Source organism: Coregonus lavaretus, assembly GCF_964263955.1.
Source record: "Coregonus lavaretus genome assembly, chromosome: 11".
Lineage (NCBI taxonomy): Eukaryota > Metazoa > Chordata > Actinopteri > Salmoniformes > Salmonidae > Coregonus > Coregonus lavaretus.
The window spans coordinates 56,162,516-56,188,428 of record NC_139998.1 but is presented as its reverse complement, the minus strand read 5'-3'; the positions used below and the strand labels follow the sequence as shown (position 1 = coordinate 56,188,428).

At 45.2% G+C, this 25,913-nt stretch overlaps 1 protein-coding gene across 1 annotated transcript; it reads right to left on the bottom strand.

Moving 5' to 3' along the window:
* Positions 1 to 983: 983 nt before the first annotated feature.
* nppc (natriuretic peptide C) lies at positions 984 to 6,540 on the bottom strand. Its single transcript, XM_084171145.1, has 3 exons — positions 6,319 to 6,540; positions 4,293 to 4,585; positions 984 to 1,431 (listed from the first exon to the last, which is right to left on the bottom strand). The coding sequence occupies exons 1-2, from the start codon at positions 6,409 to 6,411 to the stop codon at positions 4,316 to 4,318; spliced, it is 363 nt and encodes a 120-aa protein (XP_084027271.1). The 5' UTR covers positions 6,412 to 6,540; the 3' UTR covers positions 984 to 1,431; positions 4,293 to 4,315.
* Between the last annotated feature and the right edge of the window lie 19,373 nt (positions 6,541 to 25,913).

Here is a 25,913-nt window from a genome sequence, read left to right as displayed (position 1 = left end):
GTTGCAGGGAGCTAGTTGTTATCATTTTCAGTGGTCTCTGATTGCCTTAGCTCAGCTTTGCCTCACTGGCGTACTGCTAATGGACCTGTACATTTGGGGAATTCCACATTTATTTGCTCACCGCTGCTGTCCTGTGTTTAAATATCACACTGCTGAACACTTGCCTTTGTTGAAGGAAACGGTTCTGTTTATCTAGAGTGGATTGCAGGGTTGTGATTAATAAGTACCAAGTGGAAGAGAAAGGACTGAAACAGAGCGGGGACTTCCTGGACTTTTCCAATAAGAAATGCTATTTTTCGTTTTTACACTGCAAAACATTTCAAAAGGTTTTGTGTCGTGTGCCCTAATGATCCGGAAGGAGCCAGGTGATTAAGGATACCTTAGCTGTTGTTCTTCCTATAAATACACACATTCACATGATTGTGCAGCCATTTGATTTGTGCCTCATGGGTGGTTCCCCCATTGTAAAAGGGGCTGCCCTGCATCCATACGTGACCTTCATGAGGATTAATGATGATATCCAAGCACTTCAGCCTGACGTGAAAATCTCAAAGGTTGACTCTGATAATGAAACTGTTGAGAGGAAGTAAGTTATGTATACAGTATCTATATATGCATTTGGTCTTGCCTAACAATTTGTGTTCTTGTATTTCTCTGTCCATTCACTTGCCCCTCTTAAAAAGTTATAATTTACAACAGCACTCAATGAAGAGACTTGTTGTGGTCCATTATCACAGAACAAAGCCTCAGCCTCAGCCTCCCATACTTTATTTGACCACAAACTAGGGGCTCTATTTAATCCGTATCGCAGGAATTCAGCGTTACAGCGTGATTTAAAGGCAATGTTCCCGCGTTAGCGGATATTGCATTCACGGTCAACGCTGCAGATGTCGGCTCAATCTGTAACGCTTCAGTGATACAGATTGAATAGAGCCCTAGAGATGTTTTCCCCATAAACAAAAACTGGGAGGAGACTCGTAAGTGCATGGAATGTTTTTAAATCATTTTGAAAACATTTACAACTGTTTAGGACAAAAAAAGGTTACAAACAGAATTGACCTGCAGTTTGCATCCATTTTAAAATGTTGCATAAATAAAACTCATATTTATAAATATCTCTTTTATAAACATATAAATAGTTTTAAAAACATAAATACATTTATGCGGAATGAAAGTACACGAATGTACAGCAGCAGCGACAATATACAGCTTTGCGGTTTCTAGTTTTTCCACCATGATCCGCCATCTTGTAGTGTGTGTTGGCCTTTCTTTATGTTATACATATGGGTTGCTTTTATCATTGTTGTCTCAGTCCTTGAATATGTTGGTCATGGTGGCTTTTCGTACCAAAAATCGGTCACTTTTTTAGGTTTGTTTCCTCAGGCATGGACCAACTTAATCCAAGTTGTCCAAACCCATCGTCTGAATGCTCTGGGAAGAAAGAAGAAAAAACACGGTTAGATGGATCTGTTCACAGAAAGCTTTAAATAGATGGATATGTTCACATAAACCTCTAAATAGATGGATATGTTCACAGAAACCTCTAAATGGATGGATCTGTTCACAGAAACCTTTAAATAGATGGATATGTTCACAGAAACCTCTAAATGGATGGATCTGTTCACAGAAACCTCTAAATAGATGGATCTGTTCACAGAAACCTCTAAATGGATGGATCTGTTCACAGAAAACTGGATATGGATATGGACAAGTTCCCACAAAATAAAGCGGCTCACCTGTCAGCCTCACTAAAACAAACTCTCTAAATAAACAGTCTCACTGCACACCTCTGCTCCACCCAACCACATGAAGTCCAGCCCTTGCCTCTCACACAATCCTGAATTGACCGTCCAATACTCCTCTTATCTCCCACTTCTCACTTTAAAGTTTGGTAAAGGGAGGAAGAGAGTTGTCTGCCCAAGAAGCACACACAGTTAGTCACGTACTGTATAGACAGTCTGTTAGCCACAGCGTACGCAGGAGCCACAACAGCCCCCCCCCCCAGCAGGATTTCACTGTTAGCCACACACAACCACATAAAGGCCAAGCGTGCTTTTCACCTGGTTTCCTCATTGCCTCATTCTGCATACCGCCCCTTTAATGTTTTTTTTTTTTATATCCGAGCAAAGAGGAAGGGTTTCCTGGAACATACCTCTTAGGGTGCTGTGTGTGTGTGTGTGTGTGTATGTGTGTAAGATGTTGTGTGTGAGTGTGTCCATCTACATAGAGAGGAACCTGCTCTCTCCCCCCCTCTCTCTCTCTCTCTCTCTCTCTCTCTCTCTCTCTCTCTCTCTCTCTCTGTCTCTCTGTCTCTCTCTTTCTCTCTCTCTCTCTCTCTCTCTCTCTTTCTCACTGTAGTTGTTCCTCTTCCTACCTACTAGAGACTGGTCAATTACATAATAATTGTTCCACAATCCGTTCTGCTTCATCAACGACCTTTGGCCCAAACGCTGAGATCTACTGTAGATCTTAGTGTTAGGCCAAAGGACTGTTGATAAAGCAGACTGGATTGTGGCCAGGTGATGAAGTCATCTACATGTCCTCATTGTGTTCACACCTGCCCCATTAGGCCTTCAGCCAAACAGCCATGATTACTTATGACGATGTACTGCAATGTGTATGGACTTCCTAAGGCCAATTGGATCGCTTCCCACAGACTTGAAACATTTCAAGAGGGGGATTCCTGATCTCATTCTACGGGGTTTTGTCCTAAACGCAAAGTCAATACAGTGTTCTGTTAGAGCATCAGAGGGAAACACCGTTCGGACCTGAAATTCTCTCTCCCACTGTCCCACATGGGAAATGCACATGCAGATAGCACATAGATGGACCGCTTGTAAAAGTCCATTTGGAGTTGTAGTAGTCAGTAGGCCTCAACCAAAAGGATTAGCCTGTAGGATTTACCCCTACTCTGAAGTTTGAGGTCAGGCCATGTGTTGGTGCACAGATAGGGGTCAACCTGTTCCCCAGCACCAGCGCCTTTGCCCTCCCACTTGCCAAAAGTGCCCTTTTTTTGGTGGTGGTATAAGATTTTTTTTTGTATACAGTTTTTGTCGTTGTTGTTCTGAACCCACTGACCGCAATTAGTCGTGACGTTGTGAAGTGTTATCAAGTGTTAATCAAACGTTATGCTGCCGTGGCAGTACTGTTGATATTTAAACTACGTAGCTAGCTACACACAATCGACCGGTAACCGCATCTCAAGCCATGCATGTTTGGATACTGGGCATGCGAGCTGCCCTCTACGGAGCTCGCATGCCCAGTATCCAAACATGCATGGCTTGAGATGCGGTCACCGGTCGATTGTGTGTAGCTAGCTACCTAGTTTAAATATCAACAGTACTGCCACGGCAGCATAACATTTGATTAACACTTGATAACACTTTTATTTACATCGTCATCAATATTGGGTCTGATTGGCTGATACGCGCAGCAGAGCGAGGCAGAAAGACATAGAGAGGAGCGGCTGCATCTGCGACCTTCCGACTCAACTCCATCCATTCTCCAGTCGGGAGATGAACGTGTGTGACAGGGCAGTAGCATCACAGGTAGACTCCAGCTAACCCCATATACTAAAATATCCACACAAGCCACTGTGAGTTAGAAGATTGTGAATATTAGGCTATATTATGAAGTCATTATTTAAGAATTTAATAGCATTGAAGATAAATCACAACGTTTTAACATTTTTTGAGCATAGGCCTATTTATTTCTGCAACAACACACTTGTCACAAATGCAAGGTCGTTACAGTGCCTCCTAAATGCATGACTGACATCGGGAAAAGAGGGTGGGCTATCAAGCTGATCATTGGTGTTGAGGATGAATGTCAATCTGCTAGTTAGCTAGCTTTAATTTTTATGAATTTCGAGAAATGAATTATGAATGTGTTTTTTTTCTTCAATTTGAGCACCTGCCCCCTGAAAGGTCTATGCACCACCCAGGTTGAGAAATTGCAGCATTTTGCCAGTCTGACCTGCTCACAAGGGGGCCACCTGATCGCCTCCACAAGCATACATGGACATTTACTGCAAACTGTTCTATACTCTTACAATCTGTAGTCTATGGGTGACTCATCTGAAATGCACACAGGAGTTACGTTGGGGATTTTGGAGTTGGCCTATGGAACTGTCAGGTTGTTTTCCAATTGTATTTTTTTTTAAACATAAATATATTACATTCGCCATTTTGTCTCCCATCCTAAAGTGTTGGGGGATGTACGTTCCTCCTGATTTAATCACACGATGCGCAATTGCGCATGGAGAAAGGGAGATAGCGCGGGAGGTTACTTACCAACAAGTCTTGATGTGCCTTCTCTAACAGCCCATGCCGCTAATGGTTCCTATTCTGTCCATTTTGTGTCCGAAGCAACCGCTCCGGGCCGCGGACCCTTTCTTGGTGTTTGATTTGTGTCTCCGTGCGCTGGGCTGGTCGTTCAGCAGGCGTGCCCACATGGCCTTGGCGCGAGTGTCCATGCGCAGGTCTCGCAGCAAGCGTACCCTGGAGCGCACTTTTTCCAGCCTCTGCTCTCTCTCGCCCGACGCCATGAACTCCGACAGTTCCTCCCCCAGCAAACTTCTAAGAGACTGGAACACAGAAACAAGAGACACCCGCTTTAGATAATACATTCTCCATGGAAACGACTTGGGTAAGCACCTGTCAGCAGATTGCGCATCTGGGAATGATTCTGATTAACGACAAATCTGCATATTCGGGACATCAATTGCCTACTTTGGCAAGCAGTAAACTCACTATCCGGCACTTTTTCCAACACTTTTGTTTTCAACTGGCCTTATAAATGTATTTATGTTCCATATCAAACCTTTCCGCAATTATAGGCTACATTTACTAATGTTAGTGCTGTCTACACTTGACTCGCGTCGGGAAGAACCAAAAGACAGGTCAGAACTCGTCGTGTAGCTACTAGCTACTGAATAGAAATCACGTTAAATGCTGCAATTAATTGGCCCATCCTTTAAACCAAATCCTGAATTTGTGTGTGGTCATAGGCTACAGTTGCGCTTTAACGCATGGGAAACGGTGTGTAGCCCACCCTACTGATTGGTTGAATAAAGCGATTATCACGGGTCAGAAATGAGTCTCCCAGTCCCGGGGTTTCTTGGATGCAGCTGGAAAGACAGGTGCTCGTGCAGTAGGAGACCCACTTCGCACAGACGTCAGTTCAAAGTCTAGTTTTTAATTTACATTTGGTTGAGTTGTCAACTGACGTGAATTCAACGTGAAATCAACAAAACATGTCACCATGTCATTGGATTTAGGTTTAAAGTTGGTTAGAAAAAATTACGAAATTCCCTTACATTGATGACTTTTTGCAAATCCAATCAGTTTTCCACGTTGATTGAACGTCATCATATTGATTTTTGTTGTTGTTGAAATGACGTGGAAACAACGTTGATTCAACCCGTTTTTGCCCAGTGGGTATAGTCTTCAAATGCAGATTATTCAGGCAACAAAAACGCACCAGATGAGATTTTGAAAACAATTTATAAACTATATGAATTAGTCACTGTGAGGATTATTCGTGCGTAAAACATCCAGTTTCGAAATATTTGGCTATGAGTCTCTTGATGGCAGATGCGCCTTTTCGACGAGTGGGAAAGGGATGTTTTCTGGTTTAAAATACACGTTACAAAGAAATGTATGATTGGTTGCCTTATATAGCCTACTAAGTCAACATGTATGTTACATGTAGGAAGCGCAAAAGGTCATTTGGGTAGACTACATGCAAAGGCCACTGTGCCCTCGTATCCTATGTCCACTCGAGCGCTTCTCAAGGCGCGCTTGGGTACCAGCATGAATATATAGTCAACCTTACGCAATTAAGTAGCCCAAGTGGCTGTAGGTTTGCTGTAGAACACAGTATCTATCCATATATTGCCCTGATAGTTTTTGCTAAAAACAAAAAAAACAAGCCTTTCGTTTCAGGAATAGCCTATGCATTTGTTAAGAAAGATACACACGTCTATCTTCAATACGACCAGTGCAATGTAAATGCAATGGTCTTAGACATAAATAATAGGCTTACTGTAACAATATTAGGAATATTAAAAACGGTAACAGGATAGTCTACAGTATAGCCTAAGCTATATACGATACATGACCATTGATAGTCTGCATGCCAAGAGATACATTCCCAGTAGTCTATATACTTGCATCTGTTGTTAATGTTATTTTGGGGCACCATAATGTGGAATAATATTAGTTCGGCTATAGCTGCGCACCATGCAAAAAAATAGTTATCCAAAGAATCGCATTCCACTCACAAATTACAGCGCACACATCAATGAAGTGACCTCACCTTCTGTTGCGCTGGCGTCAGAGGCTTCGCCCCTGTCCTCAGTGAAAGCAGGGTGATCATAAGTCCACATGCCACCAAATGTGAGATGTTCATTCTGACAAGTTTTTTTTTTTGTGAAAGGACTCCTCTTTGGCGAAGTTCAGTATACGATAAATTATATTGGTTGGTAACCAATTGGTTCTCCGTCTCTGCGTCGGTTTTTACTCCAAGCTTCCCAAGTGCTACTCTAACTCTGTGAATTACTACTCACGGCTTTATAGCCAGCCGCCTGGTGATGTCATGACAACCTGCGTAATGGTCTTCCCTCCCTCCCTCCTGTACCTTGCCAATCTCGGGGGGGTTTTCAGCATAGGCCTACCTGCGTAGTCTATTGAGGAGCGCGTCATGCTAAATTATGAATTAAAATACCTACACTGGTCATTGTGGCTTCAATTAATGAACAAAAAAAAAGACATTACATTATTGTTACACCATGCACCACGCCGACTGGTTTGCCTCCAAAACAGTACTTTAATTGCTTTGCTTGAAAATGAGAAATTATATGTAATTCACAACTGTTGAAGTGTGGCATTGGCAGACACACGATGCTTTATTAAAATGCCAACCGCCCACTGCGAGGAAATGAGGTTGGACGATGAGTTCCAAAGAAATCAAGACCTAACTTGTTAGATGCAACAGATTTTGTGGGGAATGATAAAACCCACTCATTAACGCAGAATTACCAAATTGTGGGGGGGGGGGGGGGGGGGGGGGGGAATTAATCAAACGCCATTCCAAAAGATGTACTGTCTTGGTAATTTCTATTAGTTTAAAACAAAAATAAATGTGTGTTTTTGTTTAGAATTATGTATTCGTTATTCAGCTGTATTTGCTATTGATATAGATTAACTCATAATAACAAATAGGCCTATTCAGCCTGTGCACCAACATGCGCATTAGTTCCGAAGAAAATAATTAATAAGGCGTAACTTTAAAACACGAGCCCCTAAAACTTGAATTCAAAAATATCTAGGCTATTCCAACCGCTCCAACCTCCTTGTAAATGAGATTGAAACTGAACGAGGGGGGTTGTGCGTCTTGCGGACCTGCTGTAGAATAGTAGCCTAATATGTGCTCTTTGATAGGCGGTTTCCTTGGTCATTGTCAGTAATTGGTGGATAATAGACGATATTGATGCTCATTTACTTTATATCAGTGCATCCATTTGTGCATCGACCTGGGGAGATTGATGGGTTTAATCTCCCATGCGATTTCCATGCAACTGCAAACATTATGTTTATGGATGCCTGTCCCTATAACGTGCACTCTAATCCTTCAATCGCGCTCAAAAGCCTATGGTTCATTCGATTTGTCGAGCGTGTCAGACCCCACAAACATCACTGATGCGACAGAGGTGACATAGCGGAGCCCTCGTGAAGATGCTCCGTTTGCCTATGCATCCGCCCTGTTACGCACAGGCACATTGAATGAACCATGGTCAAATCTGACACTCATTTCAGGGCTGTAATTAAAAAAACCAGACATTTTAAATTATTCTGTAACACTTTGTCATGAAGGAAACCCGTTGTCTTTTGACATACGTCTGCACACTGCAGCGCGCGTTTCTCTTAAGAGCAAGTGGCCGCGCGCTTGACTTCAGTAATGCATGGTTGTCGATTGCAAACGCAGCGAAGAAACGGGTGGAAATGGCTAAAGTTCCATCGACGAGCAAAATGATGAGCTTTGGAGAGGTGAGCTCGAGCTAAGGCACATTCTGTTGAAGCACCTTATGTTTTAGACCACAGAGTGGCAGTATTTGCTCTCTCGAAATACCAAAGGACTAAACATTAATTCCCCAAAATAAGTCCGTTGCTTACCTTATTTACTATTGCTTACTGTATTTACTATTGCTTACTGTATTTACTATTGCTTACGTTATTTACTATTGCTTACTGTATTTACTATTGCTTACTGTATTTACTATTGCTTACTGTATTTACTATTGCTTACTGTATTTTACCTAACATCACCTCATATTTTCTCGGTCTTAAAGATTGGAAACAGTCATAATTTTCATTCAGGTTGAGGGTAAATTGATAGTTCTCTTTCTGTTAGGATTACTTTCCTGACCCATGTGATCCATGTTTACTACAAGGGACCTAGTCCTGAGAGTGGTAGGGTTCTAGTCCTGAGAGTGGTAGGGTTCTAGTCCTGAGAGTGGTAGGGATCTAGTCCTGAGAGTGGTAGGGTTCTAGTCCTGAGAGTGGTAGGGATCTAGTCCTGAGAGTGGTAGGGTTCTAGTCCTGAGAGTGGTAGGGTTCTAGTCCTGAGAGTGGTAGGGTTCTAGTCCTGAGAGTGGTAGGGTTCTAGTCCTGAGAGTGGTAGGGTTCTAGTCCTGAGAGTGGTAGGGTTCTAGTCCTGAGAGTGGTAGGGTTCTAGTCCTGAGAGTGGTAGGGTTCTAGTCCTGAGAGTGGTAGGGTTCTAGTCCTGAGAGTGGTAGGGTTCTAGTCCTGAGAGTGGTAGGGTTCTAGTCCTGAGAGTGGTAGGGTTCTAGTCCTGAGAGTGGTAAGGTTCTAGTCCTGAGAGTGGTAGGGTTCTAGTCCTGAGAGTGGTAGGGTTCTAGTCCTGAGAGTGGTAGGGTTCTAGTCCTGAGAGTGGTAGGGTTCTAGTCCTGAGAGTGGTAGGGTTCTAGTCCTGAGAGTGGTAGGGTTCTAGTCAGTAGCAGTGCGTGGGTAAAATCACTGGGGAAGCAAGGCACTGAACCCTAATTTGCTCCAGGAGCTCCATACTACTATGGCTGAACCTGTAAAACAACACTTTTCACTGCACCTATCTGGTGTATGTGACAATAAAACATCTTAATTTTTTATAATACAATACAACCCAATACAACCCAATACAACCCAATACATCCCAATACAACCCAATACAACCCAATACAACACAATACTAGAGAATGGCGCCGGAGAAGATGGCTGCCGTTTTACAGCCCTCTAACCAATTGTACTATTATGTGTGTTTTTCCGCGTTATTTGTAATTTATTCTGTACATAATGTTTCTGCCATCGTCTCTTATAACCAAAAAGAGCTTCTGGATATCAGGACAGCGATTACTCACCTTGTATTCTTCAACAAGTCAGACGCGAAGGATATCCTACAGACACCCGACAAGGCCCAAATCCCCGTCATTCGCATGAGAAAGAGACAGAGATATCGTGGACGTAGGTCAGGGTGCCTTGTAAGGATCCGACGGCGAGCGAGTAAACTGCCTCTTCCATCAATCCTATTAGCCAATGTTCAATCATTTGAGAATAAATTGGATGACCTAAGATTACGGTTATCCTACCAACGGCATATAAAAAACGGTAATATCTTATGTTTCACCGAGTCGTGGCTGAACGACGACATGGACAACATACAGCTAGCGGGCTATACGCTACATCGGCAGGATAGAACGGCTGACTCCGGTAAGACAAGGGGTGGCGGTCTGTGTATATTTGTAAACAACAGCTGGTGCACAAAATCAAATACCAAGGAAGTCTCAAGGTTTTGCTCGCCTGAGGTACAGTATCTTATGATAAGCTGTAGACCACACTATTTACCAAGAGAGTTTTCATCTATATTTTTCATAGCTGTCTATTTACCACCACAAACCAATGCTGGCATTAAGATTGCACTGAATGAGCTGTATAAGGCCATAATTGAACAGCAAAGTGCTCATCCAGATGCAGCGCTCCTAGTGGCCGGGGACTTTAATGCAGGGAAACTTAAATCCGTTCTACCTAATTTCGACCAGCATGTTAAATGTGCAACCAGAGGAAAAAAATTACTCTAGACCACCTTTACTCCGCACACAGAGACGCATACAAAGCTCTCCCTCGCCCTCCATTTGGCAAATCTGACCATAACTCTATCCTCCTGATTCCGGCTTATAAGCAAAAACTAAAGCAGGAAGCACCAGTGACTCTGTTAATAAAAAAGTGGTCAGATGACGCAGATGCTAAGCTACAGGACTGTTTTGCTAGCACAGACTGGAACATGTTCTGGGATTCTTCAGATAGCATTGAGGAGTACACCACATCAGTCACTGGCTTCATCAATAAGTGCATAGATGATGTCGTCCCCACAGTGACCGTACGTACACACCCCAACCAGAAGCCATGGATTACAGGCAACATCCGCACTGAGCTAAAGGGTAGAGCTGCCGCTTTCAAGGAGCGGGACTCTAACCCGGATGCTTATAAGAAATCCCGCTATGCCCTCCGACGAACCATCAAACAGGCAAAGAGTCAATACAGGACTAAGATTGAATCGTACTACACCGGCTTTGACGCTCGTCGGATGTGGCAAGGCTTGAAAACTATTACAGCCAACAAAGGGAAGCACAGCCGCGAGCTGCCCAGTGACACAATACTTCCAGACGAGCTAAACCACTTCTATGCTCGCTTCGAGGCAAGCGACACTGAAGCATGCATGAGAGCACCAACTGCTCTCCGTAGCCGATGTGAGTAAGACTTTTAAGCAGGTCAACATTCACAAGGCCGCAGGGCCAGACAGATTACCAGGACGTGTACTCAGAGCATGTGCTGACCAACTGGCAAGTGTCTTCACTGACATTTTCAACATGTCCCTGACTGAGTCTGTAATACCAACATATTTCAAGCAGACCACCATATTCCCCGTGCCCAAGGACACTAAGATAACCTGCCTAAATGACTACCGACCCGTAGCACTGATGTCTGTAGCCAGGAAATGCTTTGAAAGGCTGGTCTTGGCTCACATCAACACCATTATCCCAGAAAAACCTAGACCCACTCCAATTTGCATACCGCCCCAACAGATCCACAGATGATGCAATCTCTATTGCACTTCACACTGCCCTTTCCCACCTGGACAAGAGTAACAAAGCTCATCACTAAGCTAAAGATCCTGGGACTAAACACCTCCCTCTGCAACTGGATCCTGGACTTCCTGACGGGCCGCCCCCAGGTGGTAAGGGTAGGTAACAACACATCTGCCACACTGATCCTCAACACGGGGGCCCCCTCAGGGGTGCGTGCTCAGTCCCCTCCTGTACCAATGACTGCATGGCCAGGCACAACTCCAACACCATCATTAAGTTTGCCGACGACACAACAGTGGTAGGCCTGATCACCGACAACGATGAGACAGCCTATAGGGAGGAGGTCAGGGACCTGGCCGTGTGGTGCCAGGATAACAACCTCTCCCTCAATGTGACCAAGACAAAGGAGATGATTGTGGACTACAGGAAAAAAAAGAGGACTGAGCACGCCCCCATTCTCATCGACAGGGCTGTAGTGGAACAGGTTGAGAGCTTCAAGTTCCTTGGTGTCCACATCACCAACGAACTATCATGGTCCAAACACACCAAGACAGTCGTGAAGAAGGCACGACAAAGCTTATTCCCCTCAGGAGACTGAAAAGATTTGGCATGGGGTCCTCAGATCCTAAAAAAATTATACAGCTGCACCATCGAGAGCATCCTGACTGGTTGCACCACCGCCTGGTATGGCAACTGCTCGGCCTCCGACCGCAAGGTACTACAGAGGGTAGTGCGTACGGCCCAGTACATCACTGGGGCCAAGCTTCCTGCCATCCAGGACCTCTATACCAGGCGGTGTCAGAGGAAGGCCCTCAAAATTGTCAAAGACTCCAGCCACCCAAGTCATAGACTGTTCTCTCTGCTACTGCACGGCAAGCGGTACCGGAGTGCCAAGTCTAGGTCCAAAAGGCTTCTCAACAGCTTCTAACCCCAGGCCATAAGACTCCTGAACAGCTAATCATGGCTACCCAGACTATTTGCACTGCCCCCCCACTACTCTGTTAATTATTTATGCATAGTCACTTTAACTCTACCCACATGTACATATTACTTCAACTACCTCAACTAGCCGGTGCCCCCACACATTGACTCTGCACCGGTACCCCCCTGTATATATAGCCTCCCTACTGTTATTTTATTTTACTTCTGCTCTTTTTTTCTCAACAATTTTTTGTTGTTTTATTTTACTTTTTTATTAAAAAATAAATGCACTGTTGGTTAAGGGCTGTAAGTAAGCATTTCACTGTAATGGCTGTACCTGTTGTATTCGGCGCATGTGGCCAATAACATTTGATTTGATTTGATTTGATTTACAACCCAATACAACCCAATACAACCAAATACAACCCAATACAATCCAATACATCCCAATACAACCCAATACAACCACATTTTTATTTTTTAAATTTTTTATTTCACCTTTATTTAACCAGGTAAGCCAGTTGAGAACAAGTTCTCATTTACAACTGTGACCTGGCCAAGATAAAGCAAAGCAGTGCGATAAAAACAACAACAACACAGAGTTACATTTGGGGGAAACAAAAACTTACAGTCAATAACACAATAGAAAATATATATACAGTGTGTGCAAATGTAGTAAGTTATGGAGGTAAGGCAATAAATAGGCCATAGTGCAAAATAATTACAATTTAGTATTAACACTGGAGTGATAGATGTGCAGAAGAAGATGCGCAAATAGAGATACTGGGGTGCAAATGAGCAAAATAAATAACAATATGGGGATGAGGTAGTTGGGTGGGCTAATTACAGATGGGCTGTGTACAGGTGCAGTGATCGGTAAGCTGCTCTGACAACTGATGCTTAAAGATAGAATACAACCCAATACAACCCAATACAACCCAATACAACACAATACAACACCCTAACCCTAACCCTAACCCTAACCCTAACCCTAACCCTAACCCTAACTCAAACCCTAACCCTAACCCTAACCCTAACCTTAACCCTAACCCTAACCTTAACCCTAACCCTAACCCTAACCCTAACCCTAACTCTAACCTTAACCCTAACCCTAACCCTAACCCTAACCTTAACCCTAACCCTAACCTTAACCCTAACCCCCTGGACATCATATATTCCCACAGACGAGGCTGGAAGCACAGTCTCAGCCGCAGAGCAGTGCCCTTGGAGCAGGTTAGGGCTTAAGTGCCTTGCTCAAGGGCTCAACGCAGTAGGTGGCACCTGAGATTCTGATGCCAGCAACCCTCCAGCTGCCAGCCTCCTCGCACCAGATTTTCCCATCAGCCCTGGGACTGAAACAGACAATCCTTCAGTTACTGACCCGTCTCTATAACCTTGAAGCTACCGCTGCCACCTAAGTATATTTAGTATTCAGCTATACAGTATTCAGCTATACAGTATTCAGCTATACTGAATATAACCTGGCCCTGTCACCATCTTAATCACTACTAGAGAGGAAAATAAACTTCACTCTGGCATGTCCCCTCCTTCTCTCTCCCACTCTCTCTCCCTCATCGTAACCCAGGCTGGGGCTAGACAGAACCCACATCCATACCAGTCTGAATGAGGAAAGCTGTCACCAATTACACCCAACCAGGCAGCCTGGTCTCATAGATTTACATCTACTATATTACGTTTACCCCTGACTCCAGGTTGAACCAGGTCCAGGTTGAACCAGTCCAGGTTGAACCAGTCCAAGTTGAACCAGGTCCAGGTTGAACCAGGTCCAGGTTGAACCAGTCCAGGTTGAACCAGTCCAGGTTGAACCAGGTCCAGGTTGAACCAGTCCAGGTTGAACCAGTCCAGGTTGAAACAGGTCCAGGTTGAACCAGGTCCAAGTTGAACCAGGTCCAGGTTGAACCAGGTCCAGGTTGAACCAGGTCCAAACACTTGGTCTCTAGACGAAAAATCCACATACAGTGCAGATGCAGATTGGTTCTGAAGGGTGGACGCTGATGATTCGGACAGTGATCCTGGCCATGGCTTGGGTAACGCACTGTGGTCGGTGATGATGGATCAGCATGCTTCAGGCCCCCCCCCGAATACCCAGGAGCCTGCCAAACATTGTCTATGACAAGGGCCCATTGTGGAAAAAGAGAAGGTTGGTCTGGAACCATACTGATCAGAGGTATATATATTCCCTGTCAACAGGTGGTCTGGAACCATACTGATCAGAGGTATATATATTCCCTGTCAACAGGTGGTCTGGAACCATTCTGATCAGAGGTATATATATTCCCAGTCAACAGGTGGTCTGGAACCATACTGATCAGAGGTATATATATTCCCTGTCAACAGGTGGTCTGGAACCATACTGATCAGAGGTATATATATTCCCTGTCAACAGGTGGTCTGGAACCATACTGATCAGAGGTATATATATTCCCTGTCAACAGGTGGTCTGGAACCATACTGATCAGAGGTATATATATTCCCTGTCAACAGGTGGTCTGGAACCATACTGATCAGAGGTATATATATATATTCCCTGTGTGGAAACGCTGATAGTCACCTATTGTCTATTGTCATGAGTCAACTGGAGGGGTTTTAATACTCTCTGCCAGCCTGTGAGAAATAAGAGTGGACGGCTAGAAATGTGGTGTTCATCTACATGGATGAGGCAGGTGGCTTAGTGGGTAAAAGCGTTGTGCCAGTAACTGAAAGATCGCTGGTTCTAATCCCCGAGCCGACTGGGTGAAAAATCTGTCGATGTACCCTTAAGCAAGGCACTTAACCCTAATTGCTCCTGTAAGTCGCTTTGGATAAGAGCGTCTGCTAAATGACGTAAATGTTATGAGGGCTATGTTTCTGAGCAGTCAGCTCAATCAGTGGGAGGCAGGGAATCAATCGAGGGGGTTGTTATTTTTCTGGAACATTTTGTCCGTCACTTCCAGCCTTTTTTGCTCATTCACCTTCTTCTTCATGTGTTTTCCCACGCCCAGCCCATTGGTTTTACGTAGCGGAGTGGAACCAATAGCATGCTTCAGTGACTGTAACGCTGGCTGTTTGGCAGTGGAGGCTGGTGGGAGGAGCTATAGGAGGACGTGCTCATTGTAATGGCTGGAATGGTATAAATGGAACGGAGTCAAACATGTGGATTCCATACGTTTGATGTGTTTGATACCGTTCCATTGATTCCATTCCAGCCATTACAATGAGCCCGTCCTCCTATAGCTCCTCCCACCAGCCTCCTCTGGCTGTACGGTCAGCCTCATATAGAAGTCCAATAGATTGAGATAAAACAGCAGGACATTGTGATCCACTCCAAAGCAACCTGTACAGACACTTTAAGTTGTCATTTCAAGACAATACGTCACATCTGATTAGTTAGCGCTCTGTCGAGTATGACTGATCTCCATCTCTCTTTCACACTGGTGGACAGTAGCACCTCAGCTGTGGTAGATTCAGGAACTAATCACTAATCAAGGATCAATGCTTTAAAAATGGAGCATATTAGTCCTGATTGCATTATACCATTGTTACATTGCTTCTGTATATTCTTCACCATAGGAGGTTGGTGGCACCTTAATTGGGGAGGACGGGCTCGTGGTAATGACTGGAGTGGAATAGTGGAATGGTATCAAATACATCAAACACATGGTTTCCATGGTTTCCAGTTGTTTGATGCCATTCCATTCGCTCCGTTCCAGCCATTATTATGAGCCGTCCTCCCCTCAGCAGCCTCCACTGCTCTTCACCTACTGGTCCTCAAGGGCTGAAGTGCTGCTGGTTTTCTTTTAGGTAGCTAGTTGATGAATTACTATCATTGATAGGGCAGAGAGTCCATTCACCTGCTGTCCTAGGTCCCTGAATGGAAGCACAAAATGAAAACCAGCAAGGTTTGGTCTCTCCAGAGAATAGCCCTGCTGTAGTCTGCAGTGTTTGGTCTCACCAGAGAATAGCCCTGCTGGAGTCTGCAGTGTTTGGTCTCACCAGAGAATAGCCCTGCTGGAGTCTGCAGTGTTTGGTCTCACCAGAGAATAGCCCTGCCGGAGTCTGCAGTGTTTGGTCTCACCAGAGAATAGCCCTGCTGGAGTCTGCAGTGTTTGGTCTCACCAGAGAATAGCCCTGCTGTAGTCTGCATTCAGCATCTTCCACCGCAACAACATACGCACAACTACATATTCCATGCTCCTTTGCAGTTTCAGTGGACACGATGGCCCCAGAGCAAGCCGCAGGAGGCATGTTTTAGTTTCCCGCGCTTTGGACGGACAGACGCAGGCCGTACTCAGCCTTCCTATGAACTAATGGAGGGTTTCAGAGGTGGCTCATTCTGGAAAATCCCACTCACTCTCCGGCTCCCTAGTGTGAGAACTGGGGGGGGAGCTCACTGATTCTCATGGAAGGAGAAAACTCAGTCAAACTCATCAACAGCATATGCTGTTCGTACACACGGTGCTGATCCAACAACACAAAGCATTTTCTCTCCAAACCTACTCTTCTCCTCATGTTGAGCTGTTTTTTTTTTTCTCTCAACATTTTCATCCCCCAGCTATGTTCTTTTGACATTTTAACAAGCGAGGGACACATTTTTTTTTCGTCGTGCTGCGAGAGTGGTGTCATACGATTTCCTCTTCTTCCTCTTCGCGTATATTTTAATGATGTTACAGATTTTTTCCAATGACATTATGAGGAAGACTGGGGAGAGTTTAAAAAAAAATAATTTTCTCTTCACCACAAAATGTTATACGCTTAAGTTTTTAGCTTTCATGTGGGCCGAAAAAATTATTATGAACCAAACTGGTTTGCATCAGGAAGCTATGCACATGCTGCCAGGGGAGGGCAATGTAAGGGTGTGCACTGCTTCCCAGTAGTCTTTCTCTGCCGCTGCATCAGTAAGTGTCTCATTGAGGATTGAGTGTCTCGGTTCCTCCTCTGGGGTTTGTGCAAGACAAACTACAAGGCTGTTACGGTCCTATTAATAACAGTTTATTACATTTGGGGTTTTTGCCCAGTGCTGCTGCTCTAAAGGTTAGGGGAAAGGAGAGGAGTGGGCTGATGACACTGAGAAGTTAGGGGTCAGGAGGGGAGGGGGCTGATGACACTGAGAGGTTAGGGGGCAGGAGGGGAGGGGGCTGATGACACTGAGAGTTTAGGGGTCAGGAGGGGAGGGGGCTGATGACACTGAGAGGTTAGGGGTCAGGAGGGGAGGGGGCTGATGACACTGAGAGGTTAGTGGGCAGGAGGGGAGGGGGCTGATGACACTGAGAGGTTAGTGGGCAGGAGGGGAGGGGGCTGATGACACTGAGAGGCTAGTGGGTAGGAGGGGAGGGGGCTGATGACACTGAGAGGCTAGTGGGTAGGAGGGGAGGGGGCTGATGACACTGAGAGGTTAGGGGGCAGGAGGCTGATGCAACTGAGGCAGCCTGCCGCAGTTAGGGGGAAGGAGGAGAGGGGGCTGATTGGTGCATTGGGGTAGTTCCACATGAAAGCCAATGGGGATACGGATGGAAGAGCCAGCAGTGGAAATGTTTCAACTTTATTGTAATTCCATAACCAAACATCACAGTTACATTTGAACATATTTTATAGGAAAACATGAGGGAAACAGGATGGTTTTTAGAGAAACAACAGTTTATCCATCTGAAAGTGGCCTTTGGTCCTCTGTAGCTCAGCTGGTAGAGCACGGCGCTTGTAACGCCAAGGTGGTGGGTTCGATCCCCGGGACCACCCATACACAAAAAATGTATGCACGCATGACTGTAAGTCGCTTTGGATAAAAGCGTCTGCTAAATGGCATATTATTATTATTATTATTATTTATTATTATTTATGACACAAGATTCAGCAACTGTAATGTTATTTGCAAAACATTTACTAGGTGTGAAGCATCACATGAATAGAATGGATTTGAGATTAGTTGATCCTGACTAGTTAATATAATAATAATAATATGCCATTTAGCAGACGCTTTTATCCAAAGCGACTTACAATCATGTGTGCATACATTTTTACGTATGGGTGGTCCCGGGGATTGAACCCACTACCCTGGCGTTACAAGCGCCATGCTCTACCAATTGAGCTACAGAGGACCTGATTAGCTGATCTTGACTAGTCGATTCTAATTAGTTGAACATGATTAGTTGATCCTGTTTAGTTGATTCTGATTAGTTGAACCTGATTAGTTGATCCTGTTTAGTTGATCCTGTTTAGTTGATTCTGATTAGTTGAACCTGATGCGTTCGTGATGCCTGGCTAGTGGCTAGTCATGACATTTTAATTTCTTTGGTTCATCCTGCTTCTCGTGGCAACGTTATATCGCTCCGTTTAAATGACTTTTGAAAATCACATACCATGAATGTGCACACAATGAAAAGATGAGCCACCAACAAAAGAGTTCGACAATAAAGAAAATGGATTTCATGACATTTTGATGAATGCAAATATATTCCACGAGAGCAACATTGGAGGACATTGGATTTTGTACAAAGTATAGGCCAAAAACAGACAGGCCATTAAGGAAGCTTGGGCAGATGCCATATGGACTGGATAATTATGTCCGCTTAAAAAAAATAAAAATAATGTACAGAAATGTAAGATTCTGTGCATAAATTGTCTAATAATTGTTGCCTAGAGGAAGAATATGGAAATGCCCAGGCCAATTTCTGTTCCCAGACAGTCCCTGGTTGCAGCTGTGTGGTCTGTAGGAGCTGTATTATGCTGTGTGGTCTGTAGGAGCTGTATTATGCTGTGTGGTCTGTAGGAGCTGTGTTATGCTGTGTGGTCTGTAAGAGCTGTGTTATGCTGTGTGGTCTGTAGGAGCTGTGTTATGCTGTGTGGTCTGTAGGAGCTGTGTTATGCTGTGTGGTCTGTAAGAGCTGTGTTATGCTGTGTGGTCTGTAGGAGCTGTGTTATGCTGTGTGGTCTGTAGGAGCTGTATTATGCTGTGTGGTCTGTAAGAGCTGTGTTATGCTGTGTGGTCTGTAGGAGCTGTATTATGCTGTGTGGTCTGTAGGAGCTGTATTATGCTGTGTGGTCTGTAGGAGCTGTATTATGCTGTGTGGTCTGTAAGAGCTGTGTTATGCTGTGTGGTCTGTAGGAGCTGTGTTATGCTGTGTGGTCTGTAGGAGCTGTATTATGCTGTGTGGTCTGTAGGAGCTGTGTTTTGCTGTGTGGTCTGTAGGAGCTGTGTTATGCTGTGTGGTCTGTAGGAGCTGTGTTATGCTGTGTGGTCTGTAAGAGCTGTGTTATGCTGTGTGGTCTGTAGGAGCTGTGTTATGCTGTGTGGTCTGTAGGAGCTGTGTTATGCTGTGTGGTCTGTAGGAGCTGTGTTATGCTGTGTGGTCTGTAGGAGCTGTGTTATGCTGTGTGGTCTGTAGGAGCTGTATTATGCTGTGTGGTCTGTAGGAGCTGTATTATGCTGTGTGGTCTGTAGGAGCTGTGTTATGCTGTGTGGTCTGTAAGAGCTGTGTTATGCTGTGTGGTCTGTAGGAGCTGTGTTATGCTGTGTGGTCTGTAGGAGCTGTGTTATGCTGTGTGGTCTGTAAGAGCTGTGTTAAGGAGCTGTGTTATGCTGTGTGGTCTGTAGGAGCTGTGTTATGCTGTGTGGTCTGTAGGAGCTGTGTTAAGGAGCTGTGTTATGCTGTGTGGTCTGTAGGAGCTGTGTTATGCTGTGTGGTCTATAGGAGCTGTGTTATGCTGTGTGGTCTGTAAGAGCTGTGTTATGCTGTGTGGTCTGTAGGAGCTGTATTATGCTGTGTGGTCTGTAGGAGCTGTATTATGCTGTGTGGTCTGTAGGAGCTGTATTATGCTGTGTGGTCTGTAAGAGCTGTGTTATGCTGTGTGGTCTGTAGGAGCTGTGTTATGCTGTGTGGTCTGTAGGAGCTGTGTTATGCTGTGTAGTCTGTAGGAGCTGTATTATGCTGTGTGGTCTGTAAGAGCTGTGTTATGCTGTGTGGTCTGTAGGAGCTGTGTTATGCTGTGTGGTCTGTAAGAGCTGTGTTATCCTGTGTGGTCTGTATGAGCTGTGTTATGCTGTGTGGTCTGTAAGAGCTGTGTTATGCTGTGTGGTCTGTAGGAGCTGTATTATGCTGTGTGGTCTGTAAGAGCTGTGTTATGCTGTGTGGTCTGTAAGAGCTGTGTTATGCTGTGTGGTCTGTAAGAGCTGTGTTATGCTGTGTGGTCTGTAAGAGCTGTGTTATGCTGTGTGGTCTGTAGGAGCTGTGTTATGCTGTGTGGTCTGTAGGAGCTGTGTTATGCTGTGTGGTCTGTAGGAGCTGTGTTATGCTGTGTGGTCTGTAGGAGCTGTGTTATGCTGTGTGGTCTGTAAGAGCTGTGTTATCCTGTGTGGTCTGTATGAGCTGTGTTATGCTGTGTGGTCTGTAAGAGCTGTGTTATGCTGTGTGGTCTGTAGGAGCTGTATTATGCTGTGTGGTCTGTAAGAGCTGTGTTATGCTGTGTGGTCTGTAAGAGCTGTGTTATGCTGTGTGGTCTGTAAGAGCTGTGTTATGCTGTGTGGTCTGTAAGAGCTGTGTTATGCTGTGTGGTCTGTAGGAGCTGTGTTATGCTGTGTGGTCTGTAGGAGCTGTGTTATGCTGTGTGGTCTGTAGGAGCTGTGTTATGCTGTGTGGTCTGTAGGAGCTGTGTTATGCTGTGTGGTCTGTAGGAGCTGTGTTATGCTGTGTGGTCTGTAGGAGCTGTGTTATGCTGTGTGGTCTGTAGGAGCTGTATTATGCTGTGTGGTCTGTAGGAGCTGTATTATGCTGTGTGGTCTGTAGGAGCTGTGTTATGCTGTGTGGTCTGTAAGAGCTGTGTTATGCTGTGTGGTCTGTAGGAGCTGTGTTATGCTGTGTGGTCTGTAGGAGCTGTGTTATGCTGTGTGGTCTGTAAGAGCTGTGTTAAGGAGCTGTGTTATGCTGTGTGGTCTGTAGGAGCTGTGTTATGCTGTGTGGTCTGTAGGAGCTGTGTTAAGGAGCTGTGTTATGCTGTGTGGTCTGTAGGAGCTGTGTTATGCTGTGTGGTCTATAGGAGCTGTGTTATGCTGTGTGGTCTGTAAGAGCTGTGTTATGCTGTGTGGTCTGTAGGAGCTGTATTATGCTGTGTGGTCTGTAGGAGCTGTATTATGCTGTGTGGTCTGTAGGAGCTGTATTATGCTGTGTGGTCTGTAAGAGCTGTGTTATGCTGTGTGGTCTGTAGGAGCTGTGTTATGCTGTGTGGTCTGTAGGAGCTGTGTTATGCTGTGTAGTCTGTAGGAGCTGTATTATGCTGTGTGGTCTGTAAGAGCTGTGTTATGCTGTGTGGTCTGTAGGAGCTGTGTTATGCTGTGTGGTCTGTAAGAGCTGTGTTATGCTGTGTGGTCTGTAAGAGATGTGTTTTGCTGCATTAGTACTCTGTTTACAGTTTTTAGCGTACATGCTGTTTGATATACAAACATCCACAACATCTATTTGATTGCATGTACAGTAATGTAAAGTCTACGAACTTCTTAGTGATTGCTACAGTACACCCATTTTGGCTAGAATATTTACTAGCTACTGTATTAAATATTCTTTGTCATGAATAATCTATTGGTCGTCAATGTGACAATTATGACAATATTGCTACGGTTTATCTCTGTTTATTATCTATGCATAGTCACTATATTACCTCTATCTACATGTACATATTACCTCAATTACCTCGACTAACCGGTGCCCCCCCACATTGACTCTGTGCCGGTACCCCCCGTATATAGCCTCCCTACTGTTATTACACATTGACTCTGTGCCGGTACCCCCCGTATATAGCCTCCCTACTGTTATTACACATTGACTCTGTGCCGGTACCCCCTGTATATAGCCTCGCTACTGTTATTACACATTGACTCTGTGCCGGTACCCCCTGTATATAGCCTCCCTACTGTTATTACACATTGACTCTGTGCCGGTACCCCCTGTATATAGCCTCGCTACTGTTATTTTACTGCTGATCTTTAATTATTTGTTACTTTTTTTTAATGTAATTTTTTTGGTATTCTTTCTTAAAACTGCATTGTTGGTTAAGGGCTTGTAAGTAAGCTTTTCACTGTACGGTCTACACCTGTTGTATTCGGCGCATGTGACAAATACAATTTGATTTGATTTGAAAAGCAATTCTGAATTGTAACTATTCTTTCCACATAAGTAAAGTACATGAACCTCTTAGTTATAAAGCTATTCTAGTTCAAATATTAATTTGTTTTCTGGATCGCAAGAGATGTGGCCTGGTCTTACTGTGGTTTGTGTTTAGTGGCCTGGTCTTACTGGGGTTTGTGTTTAGTGGCCTGGTCTTACTGTGGTTTGTGTTTAGTGGCCTGGTCTTACTGGGGTTTGTGTTTAGTGGCCTGGTCTTACTGGGGTTTGTGTTTAGTGGCCTGGTCTTACTGGGGTTTGTGTTTAGTGGCCTGGTCTTACTGGGGTTTGTGTTTAATGGCCTGGTCTTACTGGGGTTTGTGTTTAGTGGCCTGGTCTTACTGGGGTTTGTGTTTAATGGCCTGGTCTTAATAGGGTTTGTGTTTAGTGGCCTGGTCTTACTGGGGTTTGTGTTTAATGGCCTGGTCTTACTGGGGTTTGTGTTTAGTGGCCTGGTCTTACTGGGGTTTGTGTTTAGTGGCCTGGTCTTACTGGGGTTTGTGTTTAATGGCCTGGTCTTACTGGGGTTTGTGTTTAATGGCCTGGTCTTACTGGGGTTTGTGTTTAGTGGCCTGGTCTTACTGGGGTTTGTGTTTAATGGCCTGGTCTTACTGGGGTTTGTGTTTAGTGGCCTGGTCTTACTGGGGTTTGTGTTTAGTGGCCTGGTCTTACTGGGGTTTGTGTTTAGTGGCCTGGTCTTACTGGGGTTTGTGTTTAATGGCCTGGTCTTACTGGGGTTTGTGTTTAGTGGCCTGGTCTTACTGGGGTTTGTGTTTAGTGGCCTGGTCTTACTGGGATTTGTGTTTAGTGGCCTGGTCTTACTGGGGTTTGTGTTTAGTGGCCTGGTCTTACTGGGGTTTGTGTTTAATGGCCTGGTCTTACTGGGGTTTGTGTTTAGTGGCCTGGTCTTACTGGGGTTTGTGTTTAGTGGCCTGGTCTTACTGGGGTTTGTGTTTAATGGCCTGGTCTTACTGGGGTTTGTGTTTAGTGGCCTGGTCTTACTGGGGTTTGTGTTTAGTTGCCTGGTCTTACTGGGGTTTGTGTTTAGTGGCCTGGTCTTACCAGGGTTTGTGTTTAATGGCCTGGTCTTACTGGGGTTTGTGTTTAGTGGCCTGGTCTTACTGGGGTTTGTGTTTAGTGGCGGGTCTTACCGGGGTTTGTGTTTAATGGCCTGGTCTTACTAGGGTTTGTGTTTAGTGGCCTGGTCTTACTGGGGTTTGTGTTTAGTGGCCTGGTCTTACTGGGGTTTGTGTTTAGTGGCCTGGTCTTACTAGGGTTTGTGTTTAGTGGCCTGGTCTTACTGGGGTTTTTGTTTAATGGCCTGTTCTTACTGGGGTTTGTGTTTAGTGGCCTGGTCTTACTGGGGTTTGTGTTTAGTGGCCTGGTCTTACTGGGGTTTGTGTTTAGTGGCCTGGTCTTACTGGGGTTTGTGTTTAATGGTCTTACTGTGGTTTGTGTTTAGTGGCCTGGTCTTACTGGGGTTTGTGTTTAGTGGCCTGGTCTTACTGGGGTTTGTGTTTAGTGGCCTGGTCTTACTGGGGTTTGTGTTTAGTGGCCTGGTCTTACTGGGGTTTGTGTTTAGTGGCCTGGTCTTACTGGGGTTTGTGTTTAATGGCCTGGTCTTACTAGGGTTTGTGTTTAGTGGCCTGGTCTTACTGAGGTTTGTGTTTCGTGGCCTGGTCTTACTGGGGTTTGTGTTTCGTGGCCTGGTCTTACCGGGGTTTGTGTTTAGTGGCCTGGTCTTACCGGGGTTTGTGTTTAATGGCCTGGTCTTACTGGGGTTTGTGTTTAGTGGCCTGGTCTTACCGGGGTTTGTGTTTAATGGCCTGGTCTTACTGGGGTTTGTGTTTAGTGGCCTGGTCTTACGGGGGTTTGTGTTTAGTGGCCTGGTCTTACTGGGGTTTGTGTTTAATGGCCTGGTCTTACTGGGGTTTGTGTTTAGTGGCGGGTCTTACCGGGGTTTGTGTTTAATGGCCTGGTCTTATTGGGGTTTGTGTTTAGTGGCCTGGTCTTACTGGGGTTTGTCTTTAGTGGCCTGGTCTTACTGGGGTTTGTGTTTAATGGTCTTACTGGGGTTTGTGTTTAGTGGCCTGGTCTTACTGGGGGTTGTGTTTAGTGGCCTGGTCTTACTGGGGTTTGTGTTTAGTGGCCTGGTCTTACTGGGGTTTGTGTTTAATGGCCTGGTCTTACTAGGGTTTGTGTTTAGTGGCCTGGTCTTACTGAGGTTTGTGTTTAGTGGCTTGGTCTTACTGGGGTTTGTGTTTAGTGGCCTGGTCTTACAGGGGTTTGTGTTTAGTGGCCTGGTCTTACTGGGGTTTGTGTTCAGTGGCCTGGTCTTACCGGGGTTTGTGTTTAATGGCCTGGTCTTACTGGGGTTTGTGTTTAGTGGCCTGGTCATACTGGGGTTTGTGTTTAGTGGCCTGGTCTTACTGGGGTTTGTGTTTAGTGGCCTGGTCTTACTGGGGTTTGTGTTTAATGGCCTGGTCTTACTGGGGTTTGTGTTTAGTGGCCTGGTCTTACTGTGGTTTGTGTATAGTGGCCTGGTCTTACTGGGGTTTGTGTTTAATGGCCTGGTCTTACTGGGGTTTGTGTTTAGTGGCCTGGTCTTACTGGGGTTTGTGTTTAGTGGCCTGGTCTTACTGGGGTTTGTGTTTAGTGGCCTGGTCTTACCAGGGTTTGTGTTTAATGGCGTGGTCTTACTGGGGTTTGTGTTTAGTGGCGGGTCTTACCGGGGTTTGTTTTTAATGGCCTGGTCTTACTAGGGTTTGTGTTTAGTGGCCTGGTCTTACTGGGGTTTGTGTTTAGTGGCCTGGTCTTACTGGGGTTTGTGTTTAGTGGCCTGGTCTTACTGGGGTTTGTGTTTAGTGGCCTGGTCTTACTGGGGTTTGTGTTTAGTGGCCTGGTCTTACTGGGGTTTGTGTTTAGTTGCCTGGTCTTACTGGGGTTTGTGTTTAGTGGCCTGGTCTTACCAGGGTTTGTGTTTAATGGCCTGGTCTTACTGGGGTTTGTGTTTAGTGGCCTGGTCTTACTGGGGTTTGTGTTTAGTGGCGGGTTTTACCGGGGTTTGTGTTTAATGGCCTGGTCTTACTAGGGTTTGTGTTTAGTGGCCTGGTCTTACTGGGGTTTGTGTTTAGTGGCCTGGTCTTACTGGGGTTTGTGTTTAGTGGCCTGGTCTTACTAGGGTTTGTGTTTAGTGGCCTGGTCTTACTGGGGTTTTTGTTTAATGGCCTGTTCTTACTGGGGTTTGTGTTTAGTGGCCTGGTCTTACTGGGGTTTGTGTTTAGTGGCCTGGTCTTACTGGGGTTTGTGTTTAGTGGCCTGGTCTTACTGGGGTTTGTGTTTAATGGTCTTACTGTGGTTTGTGTTTAGTGGCCTGGTCTTACTGGGGTTTGTGTTTAGTGGCCTGGTCTTACTGGGGTTTGTGTTTAGTGGCCTGGTCTTACTGGGGTTTGTGTTTAGTGGCCTGGTCTTACTGGGGTTTGTGTTTAGTGGCCTGGTCTTACTGGGGTTTGTGTTTAATGGCCTGGTCTTACTAGGGTTTGTGTTTAGTGGCCTGGTCTTACTGAGGTTTGTGTTTCGTGGCCTGGTCTTACTGGGGTTTGTGTTTCGTGGCCTGGTCTTACCGGGGTTTGTGTTTAGTGGCCTGGTCTTACCGGGGTTTGTGTTTAATGGCCTGGTCTTACTGGGGTTTGTGTTTAGTGGCC